This window comes from Galeopterus variegatus, unplaced genomic scaffold, assembly GCF_000696425.1.
Source record: "Galeopterus variegatus unplaced genomic scaffold, G_variegatus-3.0.2 Scaffold1193, whole genome shotgun sequence".
NCBI lineage: Eukaryota > Metazoa > Chordata > Mammalia > Dermoptera > Cynocephalidae > Galeopterus > Galeopterus variegatus.
In genome coordinates this window covers 28,962-52,493 of record NW_007727304.1, presented here as the reverse complement: position 1 = coordinate 52,493, position 23,532 = coordinate 28,962, and the positions used below count along the sequence as shown (strand labels likewise).

Here is a 23,532-nt window from a genome sequence, read left to right as displayed (position 1 = left end):
GGTGCTGATAATACCGAAGTCCAAGGTTCAATGCCTGTACTGGCCAGCTGCCAAAACCAAACCAAACCAAAAACAAAAAACAAACCGAAAAAACCCTAGAATGTACCGAATCACACTTAACATGAAACTATGCTGCAGAAACTATAATGGCACTTTAGGACTTTGCAGTCATTTCAGGTTGTCACTATGAACTTCAGTCATCGTTCAATAGAACTGGGGAAATGCTGAAGTCATTTTAATAGAATTTGGAATAATAGAGTTTACTATCACCCTGCGGAGTCTTGCGCTACCTTAAAAACAAAAAAGCAAAACTAAAAACATTTGATGTTAGAGCAGGAAAAACCTAGTCAACCTGAAAGTTTTTTTTTAAGTGACAACTTTTAAAGTTAGGGTTTTGTTTTGAAAAAAATAAGTTTAGTTTAGAAATAGCCAATTTCTTTTCCACAAAATCAGTGATAGGAAATCTTTCCATAAACATTAAAGACCACCAAAAATGTTATTCCTACTATGCATTTGAAATGAGACAGAAAAATTTTTTGAAAATTTTAATGTGCAAAAGATATATTCCTATAGTAGCTGCTGAGGTCTTAGTATTTTGTTTTCCGGGAAGTTAATTCTCCTTCCTATTCTCCCAAAACACTTGTCAATAAGCTGCATGGAAAACATGGTCAGAATGAAATTTAACAAAAAAAGACAGTCTGCTACTTACTGTGGTAGGACAGCAACTAATTATGATTTCTTTAATAAGGGAATGTACCAAATTTCAAGAGGTTCATTATGATAATTTTTCAGGTTTTTCACAAAGATTTTTCTTGTGTAATATAATCCTGAAATTATGTAGCCATTATTTTACAAAAATCTCTACATCAACAAGAAAATAACCATTGGGATAAAAGTCAAAGAAAGGAACAAAATGAATATAAGTAACCCCAAAGATAAATTCAGACTTGTCCAGAAACTCTGTTTTGTATTATGTCAACCAGGTCTGAGTTTAAAAAGCTCTGAACACATTTATGTGTGTTTGTGCTTTGTGAAAAGAAAAAAAGATTATGTTTCCTTTAGCTGAGGTCTAAAGTATTTTTCAACTCCCTCCATCCTCCAGCTTAATTGGTGATAGACTCCTATGATTTGTCAATAACTTACAGTTTATAAGCTCTTCATGATGGGGTGTATCTTGTGCATTCTAACCCACTAAGGAATAGGTTTCCAAAGCAGATCTAATTTTTTTTTTTAACACTTTAGCCATTAGCTATCTTATTTAAAAAGGAGGAAGTGCAGAAGGGAGGACAAAGCACCAGTGATCTCACTTTTCAGTTTTAATAATTTGAAATTATGACTCATCAGAGAATGGTGACTGATACTCTCCTTATCAGAACATAGTTAACTTTATCTATGAATTATCGTGAGTCTAAGAATAGCCACCAAAGAAATGAAGAGCCACTTGGCAGAGCCAAATATATTGTGACCAAAAGAAAGATTATCCTGAGACACATATAACTCTTTGACTTTTTTTTTTTTTTCCTTTTTGTCTTTTTTCGTGACCGGCAACGGATCGCAACCCTCGGTGTTGCGCCCGCACCTCGCTCAGCCAGTGAGAGGCCGGTCTGTATGTGGGCTCCGAACCCTTGGTGGGAGCGCCGCTGCGCTCCCAAGCGGCGCACTGTAGCAGTGCGCCACCGGGCCGGCCCAGTATAACTCTTTGACTTCTTTCGTGCTTAGGGAATACTTCAAAGCCTGCAGAAATGAAAGGAAGCAGAAATGGCTTCTGGAGGAGGATTAAAACTTGATTTTCAAATTTGATGGCCAAAATGAAGGCATTTTTACTTGGCCTCACATCTAAATTAATTAAAAATGCTAAGTTTCCTAGCAGTTCTTTCAAGCAGCAAGTATTTTTTCTCATCTCTAACTCTCATATTAGTTAAAATTCAGGGTCTTTAGAGACCTTGATCATCAGTTCTACTAAACAAGGTAACATCATCATTGTATCCTGGGGTTAAATACTCCATGTTCTCTAGTAAGACATAATTGTTCTTACTGTCATTCAGAGAGAGGTCTTTTTTCTTAGCAGCAGATGTCAGCTCACTCCAGGTAATGTCAGTGTTTTTAAAAGCATGTAGAAGGAAGATGCCATTGATAATAGTAAAGAACCCACTCAGGGTCCCGATGATATCTCCAGCTTTCATGCCATACCACTCTTGGAATAAGATGGCAGAGCAAGTCACTACCATGGATGTGAAGAACACATAGTAAATGGGGGTCACAAGAGATGTGTTAAAGGTGTCCAGTGCCTTGTTGAGATAGTTAATCTGTGTAGTCACTGAAAGCACAAGCACAGCCAGCAAAACAAAGACCAGGGGATGCTTGTAAACTGGCTTCCATTCTAATAGTTCCTTAATGGCAATTCCTAGGCCCTTGACAGAAGAAACTGAAAATGCTCCAATCAAAGAACAGATTGAAATGTACACCAGTATGTTGGTCTGTCCTTTCTTGGGAGCCACAATGAAAATCAGCACCAAGGAGATCACAGTTATGATCACAGCAAAGGAAATAAATCCTGTTAGGAAGAGAAAAGAATTAGACTTCAGAAAATGCTAACAGGGTTATGCCTTTCCGAAATCCTGTTAGACCTGAGTTTAAGAGGAGTTTTAGAAATAGAAGTGAGAATAAGTTAAAAACTAACATTCTATTATATACTTCTCAATATTTTACAAAGGACTTTTGCAAACATATCATCATTTAAACCTCACCAATAAGACTATGAGGTAGGGCAGGTATTGTCAGATTGACTTTTTGTTTTCAGAGGGAGAAAGTGGCAAAGATTTGAGTTTAAATATAAATCTTTTGCCTCTACTATTCCCATCTCTCCCTTTCATTGTGTAGAGGGGAAGCATGAATATAAAAATAATTCTGTTGCCTTTTCAGAAGACTTATAATAATCAAACCTTACTTACTGTCTCTTACAACTCACATCTAGGCTTTTAGAAAGCCTATTACAATATTATTACAGATGTCATTTGGTGAGGACAGAAAGTGGAACAGAATCTGAGTAAGTATTCATTTAGGTTGAAAAACAGACCTGGATCTCTCAATTTCATTTCCATTTCATGCAAAGAAGTGACTTCCTCTTCTTGCGGGGCATGGATAACCATCACAGTTGACCCCAATATACTTAATATGCAGCCTATTTTCCCATGAATGTTCAAGTGCTCATTTAAAAAATAGGAAGACAGTATTGCACTGTTGGGAGAGAAAAAATAAAATCACTGTGGTTCAATTACCTTTTGATTCCACAGCAGCTCACAAGTCCCACCATGGTACAAGCCACTCCGTATCTCAATGAATTGACTTGAATATGCAATGTACACTGAAAAACCTACATTAGTATAAACTCAGAAATGATCAAATCTGCTTTGCTGCTTTTCTTTCTGAAGAACTGTAATAGACATTCCCTACCTCTGTAATCTTCCCATGACCTTCTAAGAGGTCCCGCTCAATTCATTGTCTCCATCTTCTTCTGTAAAGCCACGCACAATGGGAGATCTTTTATATCTTATTGGCATGATACATTTAGAATATGAGGGGTCTTCAAAAAGTTCATGGAAAGATTCATATTTCTTTTAATTTTATTTTTTCCATGAACTTTTCAAAGTACCCTCATTTGTGTACCCATGAAAGTTTCAAAGAGATATATACAAAAAGAATTCCTCTGCTCATCACTGATATGTAGCTAGAACACACCAGTACTATCATGTAGATTGTCAAAATATTGAAGTACTTCCTTACTACTTGCGGTGTGCTGATACTTTCACTTATCTGATGCTCCCAATGCTTCAGTTGTTGTGGCCTCAGGAAGCTCCAGATTGGCACTACCATGGACACCAGAGTCTGCCATCCTGCTGCTCCACTAGTATGCCTGCTGCCACTTCTGCACACCAGCCTCTGGCATTTCCAGGATCATAATTATCAGTGTCCCTTTGCCCCCAAGACTATAATCAATTACCAGGTGCTTTCCTAGAGCTGCCCTCATGTGGCCACTTGTAGGACTGCAGCCTCAGTGAAAACATCACTATTAATTCATTGCATAGACAAGTGTTCCAAGTGCTTTATTTGTATTACCTCATTTAATTCTCATACCAGTCTATAAAAAAGATGAAAAGAAGTGGGTAGGCTCAACCATAAGCTTTCTACTAGAGGTTGATAATGAATGGAAAAGAAAGAGGATGAAAAAGACAATGAAACAGCAGCTTAGCTACAAAATAATAGTTCATGGGCTCACTGAACACATTAACTTGGGATAATAAAGACCAACTCAGAAAATTAGACCCACATTCACTGAGATAGGAAAACTATTCCTGTTTTCAGTACCAAAGGAAACTGTGCAATCTCCAAACATAAGTATCTAGCAGACAATGCAAGACTTTAATGAAAGTTGAAATTTAACCCAAACACTATGCTTTCTAATGTCCTCTGATAACTGTGGTCATTAACCACTATGACAACAGCAAGAATTAAAAGGACTCTGGAAATTTCTTTAGGTGAGAGATTAAAAAGAAATCTGTTAGCTTTCACTGAATCTTCACAAATATAACACACAATTACTTTATATTAGCAGGAAACCAAGCTCACTTTGCCATAGGTAATACGAAGATTGATTTCCTATTTCAACTGCTATTTATTTTGTAGTCTTCTCAAATTATTTCTGTGATTTTTTTTTAGGCAAGAAAAAATTTTTATTTTACAAATGAAGAAACTGAGGTCAAGTGACTTGTCCAAAGCTTCTCAGAGGTCCCAGAAATAATTGCTGGTCTTCCAGGCTTTCAGAGCCTAGGGTGGTCTAGACTTTTTTTGGTTTTGTTTTAAGATATCCTCAGCAATTTGTTTCTTGTGGTTTAAGTTTATCATGGTATTAAAATACCTACAGAAGCCAAGTTCCTTATTGCTCACATACCTTATGAGAACACTCAGAGCGCCCAGTGGGGTGACCAAGGTGGCAGGTACAAAAGCATAAGCCGCAAAATTTGCAACCTCTCCTGCTCCCACTAGAAAGCAAGCAGAAATATTAATAGAAAAGAGGGGCTGGCTGGCAGGTTGGCTCAGTTGGTTACAGCGTGGCGCTGGTAACACCAAGGTCCAGGGTTCAATCCCTTTACCAGCTAGCTGCAAAAATAAATAAATAAATAAAAAATAAAACAATAACATAAAAGATGGGCTTAATTGCTAGAAGAGAAAAACAAATGATCCTTACAAAGCAGTGTACTTTTATCCCAAAGACAGTGAAAGATTCAGCTAAAAGGAATAATTTAACTTTTCTTCATGAAGGGTGGGAGAGGATTGGTATTAAAGAATGCAGATAGGGCCGGCCCGGTGGCGCACTGGATAGTGCGCCGCTTGGGAAGCGCGGCAGCGCTCCTGTCCGAGGGTTCGGATCCCACGTACAGACCGGCTCCCGCTCACTGGCTGAGCGAGGCGCGGGAGCAACGCCGAGGCTTGCGATCCCGTCGCCGGTCCCCGGTCCGGTACGGGGGCAACACTGAGGGTTGCGATCCGTTGCCGGACACGGAAAAAAAGACAAAAAGAAAAAAAAAAAAAAAGAATGCAGATAAACTGTAATTATCTGGTGATACAAACTCAACTAACGCTAAAAATGGTGACAGATGTATACACATTTTAAATGACTTTCAATCAAGATCTTAGATACCTGAGCACCAACAACAGATGTGGTCACTCTGATGAAGTCTAGTAGAGGTAGTTTTGAAGTAATCAGAGAATTATTCCATTTGTTCAAGAATACTTACTGTTTTACAAATTAACAACAAAACAAAACAAAAAACAACTTGTAAAATTAGAGTGCTTTGTAGAGATCTGGTGTGTAGGTAGGGGATAGCCAGAAATGCCTACCCCAGGCCCATGAAGTCCAGCATCTCTGAATGGCAGATGATCTATGAGTCAGTATCTCAGCAGCTCAAGGAGATCCAAGCTGCTGTTTTAAAATGTGCTACCGAACATAATCTTTTTCTTAATCTGGGGAACTCTAGACTTCTATGAGGTAGTGTGATGCAAATAACTTGCAGAGTGAGGGAACTCCTGCCAAGAGCTGGGCTCTTGTATTGGGGCCAGATTATTCTCACAGATCTCAATTGGACACTTGCCCACAGAACGTAGTATTTCATACTGAAAAACTATGCCAAGCAAACTACTTATTGTAGAGAGAAAAAAAGAATACCAGCATACCTTTTCTTTTGCTGTTTCTTTGGCTGCTATGCTACACCCCCTTCTCCTAATCTGCAGGAGTACCCAGCATCAGCAAACCATAAAACAAATCTAAACTTACAGAACAGAATAACTAGGAGACTGCTCTCATAAAAAGAGCCATGGCAGTTTTCTCAGAATACTAAGATTTCCTTGAATACTTCATATTATTTATATTTTTATCTTCATAGACACTTTCCAGGAAAACATTGACTCCATGATTATGTTTGTCACTACATAAAATCTCTAATAAATGCTCTTCTCTCTTCAGTACTGGCATCAACTTTATTTGGTGAGGATAAAATTGTAAATGTAGCCCTATAATATTCTCCTTCTATTTTCATTGTAAAATGTGAGTAGAGTGTGGGGAGATGCAAGTAAGAGAAAAATACAGAAAAAGTCAATCATCCAAATTTCTATGTGGAACCTTCCTAGTATAGTCCTTGTCAACTTTAAGAAAATTAATGTAAAAGCACCTGGAAAACTGAAAGGGCTGTGAAATTTTAAATTATTTTTATTCATCATCCTTTTAGATTTCACCATTTATTAAAGAAAAGGTACCTAGTTCCCTCCTACAAAAGGATCTCACAAATACTGAAATGTGTTACTTGGTTTGGAAAACACAGGGAAGCTCTAAGACGTCTGGCTGCAGAGGGAAATGATTTGCAAGTAGTGTGAAAGTACAATTTATTTGGAAGTTTCAAGGCTTGGGATTTAAGAAAGTTCAGAGAAGTTAAAAGGGATACCAAAATCAGCGAAAGTGGCTGAGGGGAATAACGCTGCCTTCCATCTGGACAGCACATTAACATTTAGAAAGGGCTTTCATATCCTACAAAGTATCATTTAATTCTCCAAGCAAGTCTGGGAAGGAGGAGAGTGCTGACAGCCTTCATCTTCTCTCCATCTGTTGTGTCAAGCAGCAGAGAATCCTTTAACTTACCCATGTTTTGGTCCTGGCAAGGAAAATATACCCATTCCTGAGAAAATATGTAGCTACAATAGTCACAGATTCAAATCAGGAGCTGGGAAAACATGGGAGGAATGCACTTTTTTCAATTGTTATGGGGAAGAAAATACAAGAAAGAAATTTGTGATAAAATGTAATGTTTCAAATGTCAATTTTTTCCCCTGTATTCCAGGACAGTATTGAGACACAAGGGGTGGGAGGAGGGAAGAGTAAAAAATAATTTATGTGAATATATTATTATATATAAGGCAATATGTTACACCCATACACACATTTTTAGACTTAAATTCCATCCTTGCCAGGAAAATAAACTAATAGATTTTGAAAAATTCCATGTAATCTATTTATAATTTTATAAGAAAACACACTCTCAGTATTAAGAACTTACTTGACAGCAATCCTGCCCACCAAAGCCATTCCTTGAGGTAAGAATGTCCACCTTGTCCTAGGAAAATAACAGAAATCAAAATTAAGTTCTAAATTGGAGGAAGAAGGTTTGAAGAATTGACTTCTAGGAAAGGTACTAGGTTACGGCTGGAAAAGGCAAGGTTTAAGGTCAAGACAGTAAGCCTAAAGTCTTTTAACTTATTTAGTTGGTCATTTCCAAAGATCTTGTAAACCTTTCTATTATGTCACCTTTGATTTCTACAGAAAGTAAATTTATTTATTTGTAGAAAATTTTATTTAACGTTAGGTTATTTGTATTTCAGTCAGTCAGAGGTATGGACATAGAATATTACAAACCCTGAATACTTTGTTTCAGCCATGGTTAAGTAAACAGAAAACTATAAATTGTAAATTACATTGGTACTTAATGAAGACTTTAAAGTGAAGAAGGTGGCTGACATATGAGCTTTTGAGATTTTGGATTAGTCAATCAGAGAATAATAAGCATTAGACAGACGGATGCTACTTATTCTCTACTCTGGCCTAATGAAATTAAATTTCTTTCTAGTCTCCTGGAAAAGAAAATAAGCTCTCCTAGGGTACTCAAAGAGTTATCTTCCCACTACTGTAAATCTGTGACCTTGAGTCATGGTGATGGTTGCTTTAGAAAATGGAATTTTCTCATCAATTTTAATGTACTTAACCCCCTGAATTTGACCTAGACTTTTTTGCTATAATTAAATTGAACAGGATATGTAAGACATGAAGATTATCTTGCAAAGTAGTTAAATATGTTTATTTAGGATTTTCTCCTTACAAAATTTTCAAATGACTAAACTGGAATCACATTATCATACTGAATAGTATATGTATTATTATTATATAGTTTGTATCTCTGGTTACTAGTGAAAATAACATTTACTTATGTATGTTTATTGGCCCATTTGCATTTCTTATTTTGTGAGTTTCTCGTTTATGCATTTTGCCTATTTTCTGTTAGGGTACTATTATTATTATTATTGACTGTAGCCACTCTTTATATATTATAAAACCTAACTACCCTTTGTCATATATTTCATAATTTTTTCCCCAAATACATCATTTACTTTTTAGTTTTGGATAAGGCGTTTCTGTATTCTTTTTTTTTTTTTGGTCAATCCAGACAATTTCTTCCTTTATGTAGATTGTTCCTTTACCTTTACCCTCACAAAGACCTTCTTTTAGTTTTTTATAAAATTATTTCATTTTATATTTAACTCTAAACTGCCTGTAATCTATTTTGCTGAATTATGTAAAGTAGAACTCACATTTTTCTCCTCTATTTTTTTCTAATTGTCTCAATACTTTTAATTGGATAATTTATCCTTTTTCTAACTGATTTGAAATGCCACTTAAAAAAAATCACATGTTAAATTGTTATATATACTTGGGTCCACTTGTATGGTTTCAGTACCTTTTATTATTTTGTCTGTTTTAATGCCAGTACCAAGTTGTTTTAGTTAATACAGCAATATAGTTTTAATTTCTGAGAGTGCAAATCTTCCCTCAATAGATTCTTCTATATACTTGTTTGTGCAATTTGTAGTCATTTATTTTTCCATATGGACTTTAGGAAAATATTTAGGTTTTTTAATGATATTATACTTGATGAAAATGAATAGAAAATTCATGGTTAATGAAGAACAGTCAGGCAGAGCTACTCAGCATCTGAAATGTCACTATAAATAGTAGCCTAATTCTATTACTATCCATTTATTGATTTAATAAATATTTATTGGGTGCCAAACACTGTGCTTAGGAAGATTCCTGCTCTTGTGGATCTACTATCAATAAACAAATAAACCTATTGACAACAAGTAAACAAGCAATAAATGTACAACTACAAATTATTCTAGGTAAAATGAAGGAGTCTGTTAGTGCAATGATAGAGAAAAACGGGGGATGGGGTTGGGGAAGACCTGAACCGAGAGGCCTTTCTGGGGTGAGATATTTAAGCTGAGGACTAAAGAATGAGTCAGTTGAATAAACAGCAGGTAGAAGAGAGTTCCAGGCAAAGGGAAAAGACCTTGGGGTGGAAAAGAACTTGTTCTATCCCAGGAAAAAGTAGGTGACAGGGAGAGTAGCACAAGAGGAAGCTGGAGAGGTAGAAGGGGCCGTTTGATGTGGGTCAGAGACGTGAGGGACACAGCTGGCTCAATCAAGGAGATAAAAGCTGAGACAAAGAGAGACAGACATTATGATGACTGTAGCACTGTGGTCTTACAATAAGATGATTTCTGCAGTTAGAAACTTGAACTCATTGGTTGCTTGTGTTTCTTACCAGCTCTAGTAACGCCCTTGTTGGCCAGTTGTAAGAGTCCCTTTTTTTTCAGTATGAAGCTGGAGCCAATAAAAATACTGGAACTCACTGCCAGTCCCAAGCCCACATAAAGACTGTATTTGTTTTCTACATTTGCTGAAATGCTCAAGTTGGTTATGCTAGAATTCAGGTTCTTGTAGATGACAGGAGAAGCCAGCAGCTGCGACACATTTGTGATCTCACACCAAGCCTGGGAGGAGTTCGGACACATCAGAGACAATACATAGCCTGGAAAGAGGAAAATGTCAAGAATGAAGGAGAGAGGTATTAATGCAAGAAACAGAGACTTGAGTGAATGGTACTCAAACACTTTCACTGCATGCAGGGAAGTCCCTAATAGGTGGTCCACAGGCCTACAGACATTTTCAATTTGGTTTACCCAGGTTCTTAAAAATGATTTAAAATTGTTTAGTTTTTGTCTGGACTGTTCTTATAAATTGGAAGATGTGGCAATACGTGGGTCTTTGTTCTAGCAAAACAGCAACCTGTTGGAGCAGCGAGTAGCTGTTTAGACCTGGCTTGTGCTCAACAATACATCACGGTTCCCCACGACCACTTCACTCCTTCACATTATCAGCCTGTCTCCTGGAAAGCAGGGTTTGTGATGCCTCAATGTAGGAAAAGGGAATGACAACCCCATCAGTCTAGAAATGACCACGTTACAGGAAATTTAGTTAACCCATTTGGTGGGGTATGAATTGTGCATTTCAGAAAACACGTTTAAAAGTGGGTTTAGTATTCTGTATCACTTTCCCTGAAGAAGATGATTTTTCAGGTCTACGAATCCACCTTCTTGTAAATAAAATTGAATCTAATAGAAAAATGAATTAAACCTCAGTAGGCTTTTTATTTTTTTTTTATTTTTTTATTTTTGTCTTTTGTCTTTTTCCGTGTCCGGCAACGGAACGCAACCCTCAGTGTTGCCCCCGTACCGGACCAGGGACCGGTAACGGGATCGCAAGCCTCGGTGTTGCTCCCGCGCCTCGCTCAGCCAGTGAGCAGGAACCGGTCTGTCTATGGGATCCGAACCCTCGGACGGGAGCGCCGCCGGACTTCCCAAGCGGCGCACTATCTAGTGCGCCACCGGGCCGGCCCCTCAGTAGCTTTTTAAAGAATAACATCCAAATAGGCATGTAAATCCACTGAACCAGATCCATTGTTATAAGTGCTTTGGAATTTTGAAGCTAAACACTGAAATACAAAATAAAAACATTTTATACTATATAAGAAGTTTTTATAATCTGTTTGCCACTTGAAAAGCTACCAACAAAGTGACATTATGACTTGATGTTCTGTCTTCTCATTTTTTTTTCCCTTTAAAAAAGGCAAATTCTCCCAATGTGAATTACCCTAAACAAAAAAGGTCAAAAGAAAATTAATCAAGTACAATTTCGGATTTCAATTAAAAAATTAGTTTTACACCTCAAAAGTCTTAAGAAGGCATATGAACAAGAACAAAAGGCAATCTGACCAAATGATGTCTTGGCCACAAAACTTCCATAAGTGGATCTATGCAAAGCATTAGGAAGTCATCTGAATTTTGTCACACACAAAGTTAAGAAACAACCATAAAGTTCAGGTCTAGAAAACAGTAAAATAATTAAATTCAAGGTTTTCATGACTAGTAATTCTTTTATCTCTGTAATGTGAAATTGAGCCAACTTTGTTTCAGAGATACAGAATAAATTCTGAGTCAAAACTTCTAAATATTCCAAGGAGAATTACATGACTTCAGGGATATTCTATAATATTTTCAGGCAGGTTGTTTTAGTAAGAACTACTGTAAATTTTTATGTAAGCTAGCCCTTAGTGATCTTGTTTCATGCCCGTTTTATCTTATCTAAACCTCAAGAATGAAAATTGTGTATATTTTTATTAGTGAGAATTTTTATTATATTCATTCCTGAGAAAACATCTGACTTGGCTTGCCAGTGAATTCCACAGCTGCCTTCATGTCATTTACTATATAGTTAACATAACCATTCCAAAATTTCATCTCTGAAATCAGTGTGGGTGGATCTCATTCCAATGAAACAATATTCCTTTTAAGCTGCTGATAGCAAAATGTTTCCGACATTTTAGGGGATATGGAGGCAGAGGCTGATAAGAGAGAGCAAATAATCTGTGTTGCACTTTGCAAGTTCTCACTGTGAGTGGCAGATATGAATGCTGCAAGTTTTATGGCAGGAAAAATAATAAAAATCTTGTCTGGTTATTGACCTTAGAACTTAAATTGTTTCATGTTTTGGAAGCATGTTAGGGAGGGAGCCTATGCCAGATATGACTGAAGGAGGGAGGGATGTAGGAAGTGGTGGGTTAGTGGGTATGAAGTAGCTTAATACTTATCTTCTATGTACAGGTGTAATAGTTTACACATACTCCTTTAAAATTTAAAAACAAAGTTAAATGTTCTTTAGGATTATATACCTTTCCCCACCTAAAGCCTGACTACTATCTATGATCATGGGCAAGTTGAGTAATCCTTCTTTAGTTTCAGTTTCCTCATCTTTAAAATGAGGGAGTTTGATTCGATGATTCTAAAAATGTCTTCTTTAATTTTTTGGTTTGGTCATAATCTATCTTTGTTCCCAGAGTTGCCTGCAATCCTGGTGGCTCATAGACATTGCCGATGGACAAATTCTGGACTCATAGGCACTGATAGCTAGAAGACATTTTAAAGAAACTGATGTCAAGATATTGACTGGCTAAAGTTATATAACTGCCAAAATCAGGGCCAGGTAACCCAATTTCCAGGTCAGTATTCTTTCTACTTTAGAAAAATAAAAACATCAAGTACAAATAAAGATGGTTGAAAAATATTATTAATGTGTATACAAAGATGAAATTCTTTAAATGATTTTTCATGTATTATTTGCCTATGGAGAATAATTATTTAAATTGTCCAGCTTACTACATGGAATAGAATATGTGGGTTCCAGAAAGTCAGTGATTGCATAAAACTATGCTTTTCATCACTGCAAGATATTTCCAGTTTGAGAAAATCATTGTCTCATCATCCATTCTACTGTGATGGTTTGGATTATTATTCAGCAAATATTGAGTCCCTTATCATTGCCAATATGGGCAGAATATTTTTTCCCAAATGTTGGACCGGAAGTGACTTGGTGGCTAATGGGACATCGGCAGAGGTGATATGAAGAGAGGTTTCACATATGCTGATGTAGTTGGGTTTACTTTCTGGCACCTCTGTAATTCCCCGAGGAGCAGCTACTCCTTCACCCTGAGCCCCGGAATGAAAACACATGGGGCAGATCTGAGCTCTTCCCACAAGAAGAAGCCAAACCCAGTGGATGTGTAGCCTGAAGCAGAGACAGCAGGTGAACGCAGGCTACATCAGTCAAACTTCTGCTGACCTACAGACATGTAAGCAAGGATATGTGATGCACTTGCCTATTCATATTGGCATGGGAAAGACTGAATGAAATCTCTTTATGTCCACTACAATTTATTTTCTAAACATCAGCCAGTGCAAATCAGACTATGTTACGCCCTCAATTATAACCAAACCTCAACTCCTAACTAACCTTGATCTTTAAAGCTCTCCGTCTCTGAAATTTGCTCATCTCTGACATCATATCCTATTACTCTCCCTATCACCCATTTCTGAAACAACACTAGCCATCTTTCCATTAGATTATTCAGCAAATGTTTATTGAGTGTCTACTATCTGTCTGGCTTTGTCTAGAAGCTGGGGATACAACAATTAATACAACAAAATCCCTGCTTTCATATTCTAGTGGGGGAGAGAGAATAAACAAATGAACAAACAACTATATGTTACGAGTGCCATGGAAAGCCATAAAAGCAGCATAAAGGAATATATTTTTAAAACAGGATTAAACAGAACAGCCTCTTGGCTAACGTAAAACCTAAAATCCTGAGCTGGGAATGTGCTGAGGAGCTGTAGGAACTGTGATCAGCTAGCCAGGCTGGGGTGACAGAGGGAGATGGCACGAGATGTGGTTAAAGAGTACATATGGGCAAGATCAGGTGAAACGAGCCTTTAGAAAAGCAGGCTCCATCTTGTTATTCCTCTTTCCAAAATCCTACAATGGCTTCCCTTCTCATTGAGTAAAAATCCCAAATCCCCACCACACTCTACAAGGCCCTGCAGAATCCTGCCTCCAGCTATCTAACATTATTCTCTGCTACTGTTTTTTCTTCTGTTCCTTTCACAGGTTAAGTTGCTTCTCACCTTAAAGCTTTTTAAAAAATAGCTGTTACTTAGCCTATTACAGAGCACTGGCTGGAGTAGCTAGCTCCTTCTCATTTAAGTGAGGGCACTGAGCTCTCCCTTAAAACCTCACCTCCTTAGAGGCCTTCTCTCCCTTCCCAAGTTAAAGGCACTTGTCAGTCACTTTCCATCGTATCACCCTATTTAATATTCCCAATCAAACCAACTTCCTTGGACAGCTTAATTATGGCTTTATAACAACATTGTATATCCATATATAATTCATTTATTCAACACTTAGCCCATTCTTACTGAGCACTTTCTGGGCGCCAGGCCCTGTTCTAAGAACTGGTGAGATAATGGTCAACACCACAGGCAAAAGGACAGGTCTTTGTTTTCATGGAGCTGACAACTTTAGTGAGAGAAAAAACAAACAGGAATACAGGGAGCAGAATAGGAATGAGAAATAACTTGGAGCAAATTTGAATATCAATTTATAGTAGACATATCTACTTACAAACTCTGGTATGGCTGCGTAAGAAGCCCATTATTTCAATTAATCAAAATAAAATTGAGAAAATACTGTTGGTTTTTTAAGAAAGTTAAAAACCTGTATCCTGGGCCGGCCCAGTGGCGCACTGCTACAGTGCGCCGCTTGGGAAGCGCAGCGACGCTCCCGCTGAGGGTTCGGATCCCACATACAGACCGGCCGCTCACTGGCTGAGCGAGGTGCGGGAGCAACACCGAGGGTTGCAATCACATTGCCGGTCCCGGTCCAGTACGGGCGCGACACTGAAGGTTGCGATCCGTTGCCGGTCACGAAAAAAGACAAAAAGGAAAAAAAAAAAACAAAAAAAAAACCTGTATCCTAAACAAGATATTCAAGTATAAAGAATGGAGATGCAGGAAAGGAACCTAAGGAATGATACTGCAATAAGCTTGCATTTATATCAAGGTTTTTTTAAAAAAAAAAAAATCATGTATGGTTCATATTAAATATTAGACTTGACAATTAATTTCATATCATTTTCAGAACAAACTTCAGTGGAAAATTTTTATTACCTTGAGGTACTTTGAATTTTAGCCCTTAAAAAAATCTACAGAAGGCTGGAAAAACAACCTGGGTTTTTAATTTTTTTGTAAAAATCTGGAGAAAATCTTTCTTGGTGTAATAGACAAGCAGCTGTATCTTACACAGAAAATGCACCTTGTCCTGATAATAAAAGTTATGTTTACCTGGTGGGATTTTTTTTTTTTTTTTAAAAAGATGACCGGTAAGGGGATCTTAACCCTTGACTTGGTGTTGTCAGCACCACGCTCACCCAGTGAGCCAACCGGCCATCCCTATATGGGATCCGAACCCGCGGTCTTGGTGTTATCAGCACCGCACTCTCCCGAGTGAGCCACGGGCTGGTCCGCAGCTGGTGGGATTTTGAGAAATGTCTATGATATGGATGTTTTTAAAGAGTAAATCACAGAATCATTAAAATGTATATCAGTGCATCCAAGAGGCCATAGAATGAATATAGGCAGTGGCTGCTAAAACAAAATACCATTAACAGGGTGGTTTAAACAACAAACATTTACTTCTCACAGTCCTGGAGGCTGGAAGTCTGAGATCAGGTGCCAGCAGGGTTGGGTTCTTGGTGACAACCCTCTTCTTGTTGTGTTTTCACATGGTGGAGAGAGAGGTAGCTAGCTCTCTGGCCTCTTTCTTCTAAAGTCACTAATCCCATTCATAAGGACTCCATTCTTATGACCTAATTACCTCCCACAGGTCCCCCCACCATTGGGATTAAGGCTTCAATACATGAATTTTGGGGGGACACAACAATTCAGTCCATTGCATGTACCTACAGGAAAAACAAAGGCCCAAACAATTTTGTGTTTGGTTTGATCACTAATTATGAAACAATATTTAATTCTCTGGGCTTCAGTTTCTGTATCTGTAAAATGAATATGACTACCTAATAAACTCACAGAATTTAATTATGTGTGAGGATAAACAGATATGTTTTAAGTGAGCCTGTTTTGAAAATTTAAGAATATTATATACATGAATATAGGACATGTCCTAACAGTACAAGAGAGAGACAACCTCTTCTCAAAGAGTTGCAATTGCTTAATTTCCTCCTCTCAAAACCAAGGATAGTCTGTCCATGAAGACAGACTGAATCAGCTCTAAATACCATCTGAATCATTTTTCTCCCTGTTGGCTGGCTGCAGCCAGGAAAAGTGGCCCACTCCATCAACTTTGAAAATCACTAGATTCCTCCCCGTCTCCAGCTTCCTCTCCCCAGCCCCAAACCAGGTTAGAACCCTTAAGAAGATATACTGGAATATATGTTTGTCCTTGCAGTGCAGTCTTTCTGTCCTTTGTTTCTTTCATAACCCTCTACAGTCCCTGGCACATAGTTTTCATGTAGTTGGTGCAAATAGCTATATTTCACAGGTGATAGCTATAGTTCTTACATTATATTTTCATGGTGTCATATATTAATAAAGCTCTGTTGGCTGTTGGACTCAAATTGAGATCTATAGAATACATGACATAATATTAAAAATCTAAAAAAACCCCTTCATATGTGTTTAAATTTTTTTTTGAGACAATTTTGGATGAGAAGGTCTTTTGAAGCATCCATGGTTTTGAAAGTCAAAAACAAAATATGGGATTAACTTTTTCTTCATGGAAATCCAATTGGAGTGCTCTATCCTCAGATCTCATGTTGGACTCCTTGTCACTTGGGTCTCAGCTAGAATATCATGTTCTCTAAGGGGCCTTTTTGCAGTACCCAATTAAGACATCCCCAATACTTTCAATAGCCATGACACCAGTATTGTAATGACCTTTTAAAAATTAATTTGTTTCTTGCATATTATTTGCCGTCTGGAGAGAGAGCTGCATCAGAGCAGGGGCCTAGTCCTAGAGTCTAGGACCCGACTGGCTTGCAAATCCCTCTGTCCTAGCACCTAGGCCAGTGCTTAGCACATGGGACTCTTGTTTTTGAATAAATGAAAAGCTGAGCCTTTGTTTACTTCACGTCAGGCGCTGAACTGTGTGCTTCCTATAATCCCACTTGCACTTACTCTTCACAACTGTAAACTATAAGAATTGCTTTCATTTTATAGATGGAGAAAAGCTCAAGAAGTCTAAATTACAGCTGAGAAGACTGATGTCAAAGCCTAATCTGATAAAGTGGATTGTGATTTCTCTCAAGTCTTTCCCACCAGCTTTCCACACAATTAATTACCATAATTAATCACAGGTATTAAACATTGAGCTTGAATGTTTTCTTGTTGGAACTAAGTGCATGAACAAAGCAGGATCCAGAAGTTCAAACAAAGTGGGTATAATTAACACATCCTTCTTACTTACAGATCCTTGGGTAAACAGGGTGGGAGTATTAGTAAAAGTCTGATTTACTGGTTTAAGAATTTAGAAAAAGTGCACACAACCTGCCTTTCTAGGAAATAATTCTAGCTACAGCTGTCTTAGTAACCACCTCCAAAATCTCAGTTTTTGAGTAGTCTATGAAGTGTTCAGGCATTTTCTCTTTTTCTGTGTCCCTTCTCTCTTTTGAGGGCATAGTTGTGACAAGTTCACTGCTTTTTTTACTGCTCCCATCTAGGAGTAAGTTGGAAGAGACAAGAGGAGAGGAAACCGGGGAATTTGCCAGCAACTTTGCGAAGGTGTATATACAGTAGTTCTTACAGTGCAGCTCACTGCTCCCTTCTTTTTATGTCACTAACAGGTAAATTAAAAATTGACTTTTCAGGGCAGGCCCGTGGCTCACTTGGGAGAGCGTGGTGTTGACAACATCAAGTCAAAGGTTAAGATCCTCTAATCGGATCATCTTAAAAAAAAAAAAAACAATCGACTTTTCCTTTCGACTGTGAAAACCATCATTTCATTTGATATCCACCCTTCCCGTCGCTCCCCCACCCCGATCCCTACTTTACCAGGACTCACACATGCCTCCTGTATTGAGACTGTAGAAAGCCTGCCAGTGTCGTGAACACCTGGCGAAGGACAAGGGGCCGCGCCCAGCGATTTTGCAGGGCTCAGGTGGGGCTGAAATCCCAGCCCAGCACGCAACGAGAAAGAAGAACCTGCAAACGAGTGCGCCCAGTTCCCCGTTTCCTCTCCCGTCCGGCTGTCCCCTTAGGCAGCCAAGAAGTGACTGCACAGCGAGTAAGACGCGAGGCTAGCAGGCTGGAGACGTTTTCATCTCAAAGGAAGAGGAGGGACGTGAGTGGCCCAGACTCGTCCGCGCCCTCCGGAGAGCCCTACTTCTCACGGTGTCTGCCCCTCACGGAGCCAGCGCAGGGCACAGCCCCGGGCTCTCACGGGTCCCCGGCACGCCCTCTCTCACCGGATGACGTCGGTGGCCGACACTGAGTGAGTCTGAGTCAGGGGAAACACGAGGCTTGGGAGTCTTCCCATCGCATCCTGACTTTCCCCGTCACACTCTGTCATTTACATGGGTTGGCCTCCCGGATAGACGGGGAGTCTCATCTGTCCTGTTCGACTCAGGCTTTCCCTGAGCCTGGAATATCGCAGGCACCCATAAATATTTGTTGACCGACCGGCTGGACGGCTGAATGAATGAACGAACGAATGGTTCATTACACGAACGACTGCGTTGAGTCCGTACATCCCTTTCTCGTCCCCACAAGTAACCGGGGACCGCCCACCCGGTGTCTTCCCCACCCAGGTGCCAGGTCCCCCGGCTCGGGGCAGACACTCACCTTCTCGGCAGGGCTCTCCGAGCGGCAGCCTCACCTGTTCCCCCATGGCCCCCAGACGGGGCTTCCCCGGCTCAGGCGCTGGCTCCTCACCCACCTGTGCCTCTCCTCGCCGTGGACCCGCGTCCGGGCGGCGCTGCGGGAGCCCGGACTGCTGCGCGCTGACTCCGTCACCCCCGGGGCGGGCTCAGCCAATGGGGATGGCTGAGTGGGGCCTCCGCGCGCGCCACGCCCCGAGGTCCCGGGGTTGGGTGCTGATGATTCTCCGCGCGCTGGCGGCTTTGGCGTCGGTCTCTGGCCACTCGCGTGACCGGCCGGAAGACAAGCTGCCCCTCGGGACGGCTGCCGGTGCCGCGCAGTCAGGAGACAGACCTCACAGGGCAACCGCGTCTCTGGGAGCGTGGAGGCCGTCAAGGCAACCCTGGTGGCATTCAGTGGAGTAGAAGCTGTGCTGAGGCCCCGTTCTGACTCCTCCCGGGTCGGAAAGTGTCCTGCGCTGGACTCTGGGGCCCTGCTGGTTTTGGAAGCCTCAGATGTGAGCTGCTTTGTGCGGAAGCTGCGACCACTGGGTTTTCTGCGCTGATTACCATGCTAAAGTTTCTTCTGGGGGCTTTGAAACAGACTCTGCCCTTCTGCGCAGTTGTCAGCTTCTCCCTCTGTCCCTCCCCTTCTCCTTCATTCGCCTCCCTCCCCTCTGTTTCCAACCAGCAAACAACTCTCTGCTGGCCCATTTTCTGAGTCATGTAGTTATTTGAAATAACCCTTAAGGGAAAAGCAATGCCCAAACTAAAAAGATCTATTCCCGCAAAATAATAATTGCTTACATTTATGGTATCCTTGCTATATCATAATGTGCAGGCACTTTATTGACTCATTAAATTTTACAGCATAGTCTATTAATGCTCAGTTTACAGATGAGGGCTCAGAGGCAAAGAGTGAGGTTGAGTAACCTAGACAAGGTTGGAAGGCTTGGTAGCAGTCATTTATGTAACAAGATATGGGCACAGTTCTTGCTAAAACCCTCACCATGGAAAATGGGGTGCCTTTGTGCTCTGGAGCATCAGCACTGAGAAAATACTCGTGTCTGCTCACCTTCCCTTTGCTCTAGGTAATCACAAACAGTGCTATTAACTTTATTACCTGGGAGTTTCATAGCAGAGGCCTCAATCTTGCTTTTCTTGTTCTCTGGCTGATGAGAGAAGAGTTAAGAACAATTAGTCAACATAACAATCCAAGGCACCCACTTTTACATGTGGATGGCTTTGTGGAGGAATGTCATGAGGAGGGGAATAGGTAAAACTTGAAAGGCAGGGAGATTTATGGCAATTTTGGATAACAAACCTTAAAATTTAGATTTCTATTTAAACATTTTCTTTGCACATCAGACTTGAAACTTTTTCTTTATCAAAGGTTGATGATGACAGTAAATGTGATCTAAGGTATATATTACTTTTTACCTAACAGACACTTATGTAGCATTTACTATGTGACAAACACTATTCTAAGCTCTTTATAAATAGTTGCTTTTTAAATCCTCATAAAAATCCTACAAGGTAAATACTGTTATTATCCCCACTTTACAGCTAAGGAAACAGAGGTACACAGAGATTTAGTAATTTAGTCCACAGTAACATGAATACATATCTAGTAAGTGTAGAGCTGAAATGCTGACCAAGGAAGTCTGGCTTCAGAGTCTGTGCTCTTAACCTATTTGGTAATTGGACGTTATTTTTAAAAACCTCAAAAAATATACCTTTGAGATGAATTTTTAAAAAGTATTGAGTTTCACAATGGTTACCTGGGATTGGGGAGGGGAGTGGGGAAGGGAAAACAGGGAGACGTTGGCCAATGGGTACAAAATTACTAGATAGCAAGAATAAGTTCTGGTGTTCTATTGCACAGTAGGGTGACTATGTTAAGTTTTGCATATTGCATAGTAGAGGAGAGGCTTTTGAATGTTTTCACCACAAAGAAATGATCAATGCGTGGATATGCTAACTACCCTGACTGGATTATTATGCAACATATATATATCAAAACATCAGATAGTGTCCCATAAATATGTACAATTGCAATGTGTCAATTAAAATAAATTCTAAAAAATTGAGTTCCAGTTTAATGTTAGGATCTATTTTAGGCACTTCACTGTAATTCTTGTTATTTCTGAAAGAAAAGATAAAAACATACAGAAAAAATATTTAAACTTGTTTAAGATCACTGTTTTTCCAGTTTTAATGTTGCCTAGCAGAAATTTATAGTGTATTTTCCTTCACTGCCTGTTTCTAGATGAGACCGTATAAAATGTCAACTTCTGTCTTATTGGTGCTGGGTCACCTAGACACAGTGGTGATGGTCAAAATAATTAACAATCAGTAGAGTCTTAGAACCTCAAGGGACAAGGCCACTGTGATCTTGGGCAGGTCTGGGAGGGTCCCTGCTGTGTGATGCATTAATCCCTCAATTGCTTGTGTGAAGATCTGAGGTTCCTGGGGCAGGAACTGGAGTGACTAGAGAGGAGGGGTGGTAATTGGGGAGGAGGCTTGAAGCTATTTGCAGAAATGTTACAGTCCTGCCTAGCACTGTGCCTAGCCTACTGCTGGTGGTAATTTGTGATTCTTTATTTTTTTCTCAATTGGTTTAGTTACGGGTCATCAATTTTATTAATCTTTCCAACTCTTTGTTGATTTTCTTTACCAATTTTTAAAATTTCATTCATTTCTGCTGTTATTTTTTATTACTTCCTTCCTTTTACCTTGCGTTTAATTTGCTTTTCTTTTTCTAGTTCCCAAAGTGAAAGCTTAAATCATTAATTTTAAACCTTTATTCTTTTCTAAAGCAAGCATTTAAAGTTAAAATTGCCTCCAAATACTGCTTTAGCTTCATACCACAAATTCTGGATATGTTGTGTTTTTATTACCATTTAGTTTGAAATATTTTATTTTATTTTTTTTCCTTTTTGTCTTTTTTCACGTCCAGCAACGGATTGCAACCCTCAGTGTCGCGCCCATACCGGACCAGGACCGGCAACGGGATCGCAACCCTCGGTGTTGCGCCCGCACCTCGCTCAGCCAGTGAGCGGGAACCGGTCTGTATGTGGGATCCGAACCCTCGGCGGGAGCGCCTCCACACTCCCAAGCGGCACACTGTAGCAGTGCGCCACCAGGCCGGCCCTAGTTTGAAATATTTTTAAAATTCTCCTTGTGATTTCTTCTTTGACCCATGAGTTATTTCGAAATGTGTTGCTTGATTTCCAAATATTTGGGGATTTTCCAGATATCTTTCTGTTACTGATTTCTAATTTAATTCTGTTCTAGATACATAACCTATTCTGTATAATAAGTCCTTTGAAATTTATTGAGATTTGGTTTATGGCCCAGCATATGATCTATCTTGGTGAATGTTCCAAGCAAAATTGAAAAGAATGTGTATTCTGCAGTTGTTGGGTATAGTGTCTTATAAATGTCAATTACGAGTCTGACCGACCTTCAGCAGAGCTGATGCCACCATGGTCTCTTGGGTGGACATCTCTGGGCTGTCTGCCTAGGCCTTGCAGCCACAGTGGATCCAAGTTCAAAATATGGCAGCTTTGAAAGATATTACCAGGCGACTAAAGTCAATCAAAAATATCCTGAAAATTACTAAGTCTATGAGAATGGTAGCAGCAGCAAAATATGCCCAAGCTGAGAGGGAGCTGAAACTGGCTCGAGTGTATGGAATAGGATCTCTGGCTCTGTATGAAAAAGTTGATATTAAGGCGCCTAACTACAAGAAGAAATACCTCCTTATTGGTGTGTCCTCAGATTGAGGACTTTGTGGTGCTATCCATTCCTCTGTTGCTAAACAGATGAAAAATGAAGTGGCTATGCTCATAGCAGCTGGAAAAGAAGTTATGCTTGTTGGCACCGGTGATAAAATCCAGAGCATACTTTACAGGACTCATTCTGACCAGTTTCTGGTGACATTTAAAGAAGTGGGAAGAAAGCCTCCTACTTTTGGAGATGCGTCAGTCATTGCCCTTGAGTTATGAAATTCTGGATATGAATTTGATGAAGGCTCTATCATCTTGAATCAATTCAGGTCTGTCATCTCCTATAAAACAGAAGAAAAGCCCATCTTTTCTCTTAATACCATTGCAAGTGCTGAAAGCAAGAGTATCTGTGATGAGATTGATGCTGATGTGCTACAAAATTACCAAGAATACAATCTGCACGACATCATCTGCTACTCTCTGAAGGAGTCCTCCACCAGTGAGCAGAGTGCTAGGATAAAGGCTGTGGACAACACCAGCAAGAACGCTTCTGAGATGATTGACAAATTGACTCTGATGTTCAACTGCACTCACCAAACTGTCATCACAAAAGAGTTGATTGAAATTATCTCCAGTACTGCAGCTCTAGATTAATGAAAATCAAGTTTCATCCTCAGACAAGAAGTGAAGAAGGAAAATTCAGTGAGCTGATTTCGTTTTTAGCGTATTGCTGTCTTTGGCAGAAGAAATTGTTGGTCCATTTGAATTACTAAAGGCAGCAAGGTATTTGTAAATTATCCTACAATAAACGACTTACAATAAGAAAAAAAAAATGTCAATTACGTTAATTCAGTTGCTCAAAATCTAGTTTAGTACTAATT

General features: G+C 39.5%; 1 protein-coding gene and 1 pseudogene across 1 annotated transcript; one reads left to right on the top strand and one right to left on the bottom strand.

Moving 5' to 3' along the window:
- Positions 1–1,696: 1,696 nt before the first annotated feature.
- On the bottom strand, positions 1,697–18,952 carry NIPAL1 (NIPA-like domain containing 1). The gene is made up of 6 exons (XM_008575460.1): positions 18,907–18,952; positions 9,924–10,190; positions 7,605–7,661; positions 4,949–5,039; positions 3,077–3,237; positions 1,697–2,554 (listed from the first exon to the last, which is right to left on the bottom strand). The coding sequence occupies exons 1-6, from the start codon at positions 18,950–18,952 to the stop codon at positions 1,935–1,937; spliced, it is 1,242 nt and encodes a 413-aa protein (XP_008573682.1). The 3' UTR covers positions 1,697–1,934.
- Positions 18,953–22,470: 3,518 nt separating this feature from the next.
- On the top strand, positions 22,471–23,305 carry LOC103592658 (annotated as a pseudogene).
- The last annotated feature ends 227 nt before the right edge of the window (positions 23,306–23,532 follow it).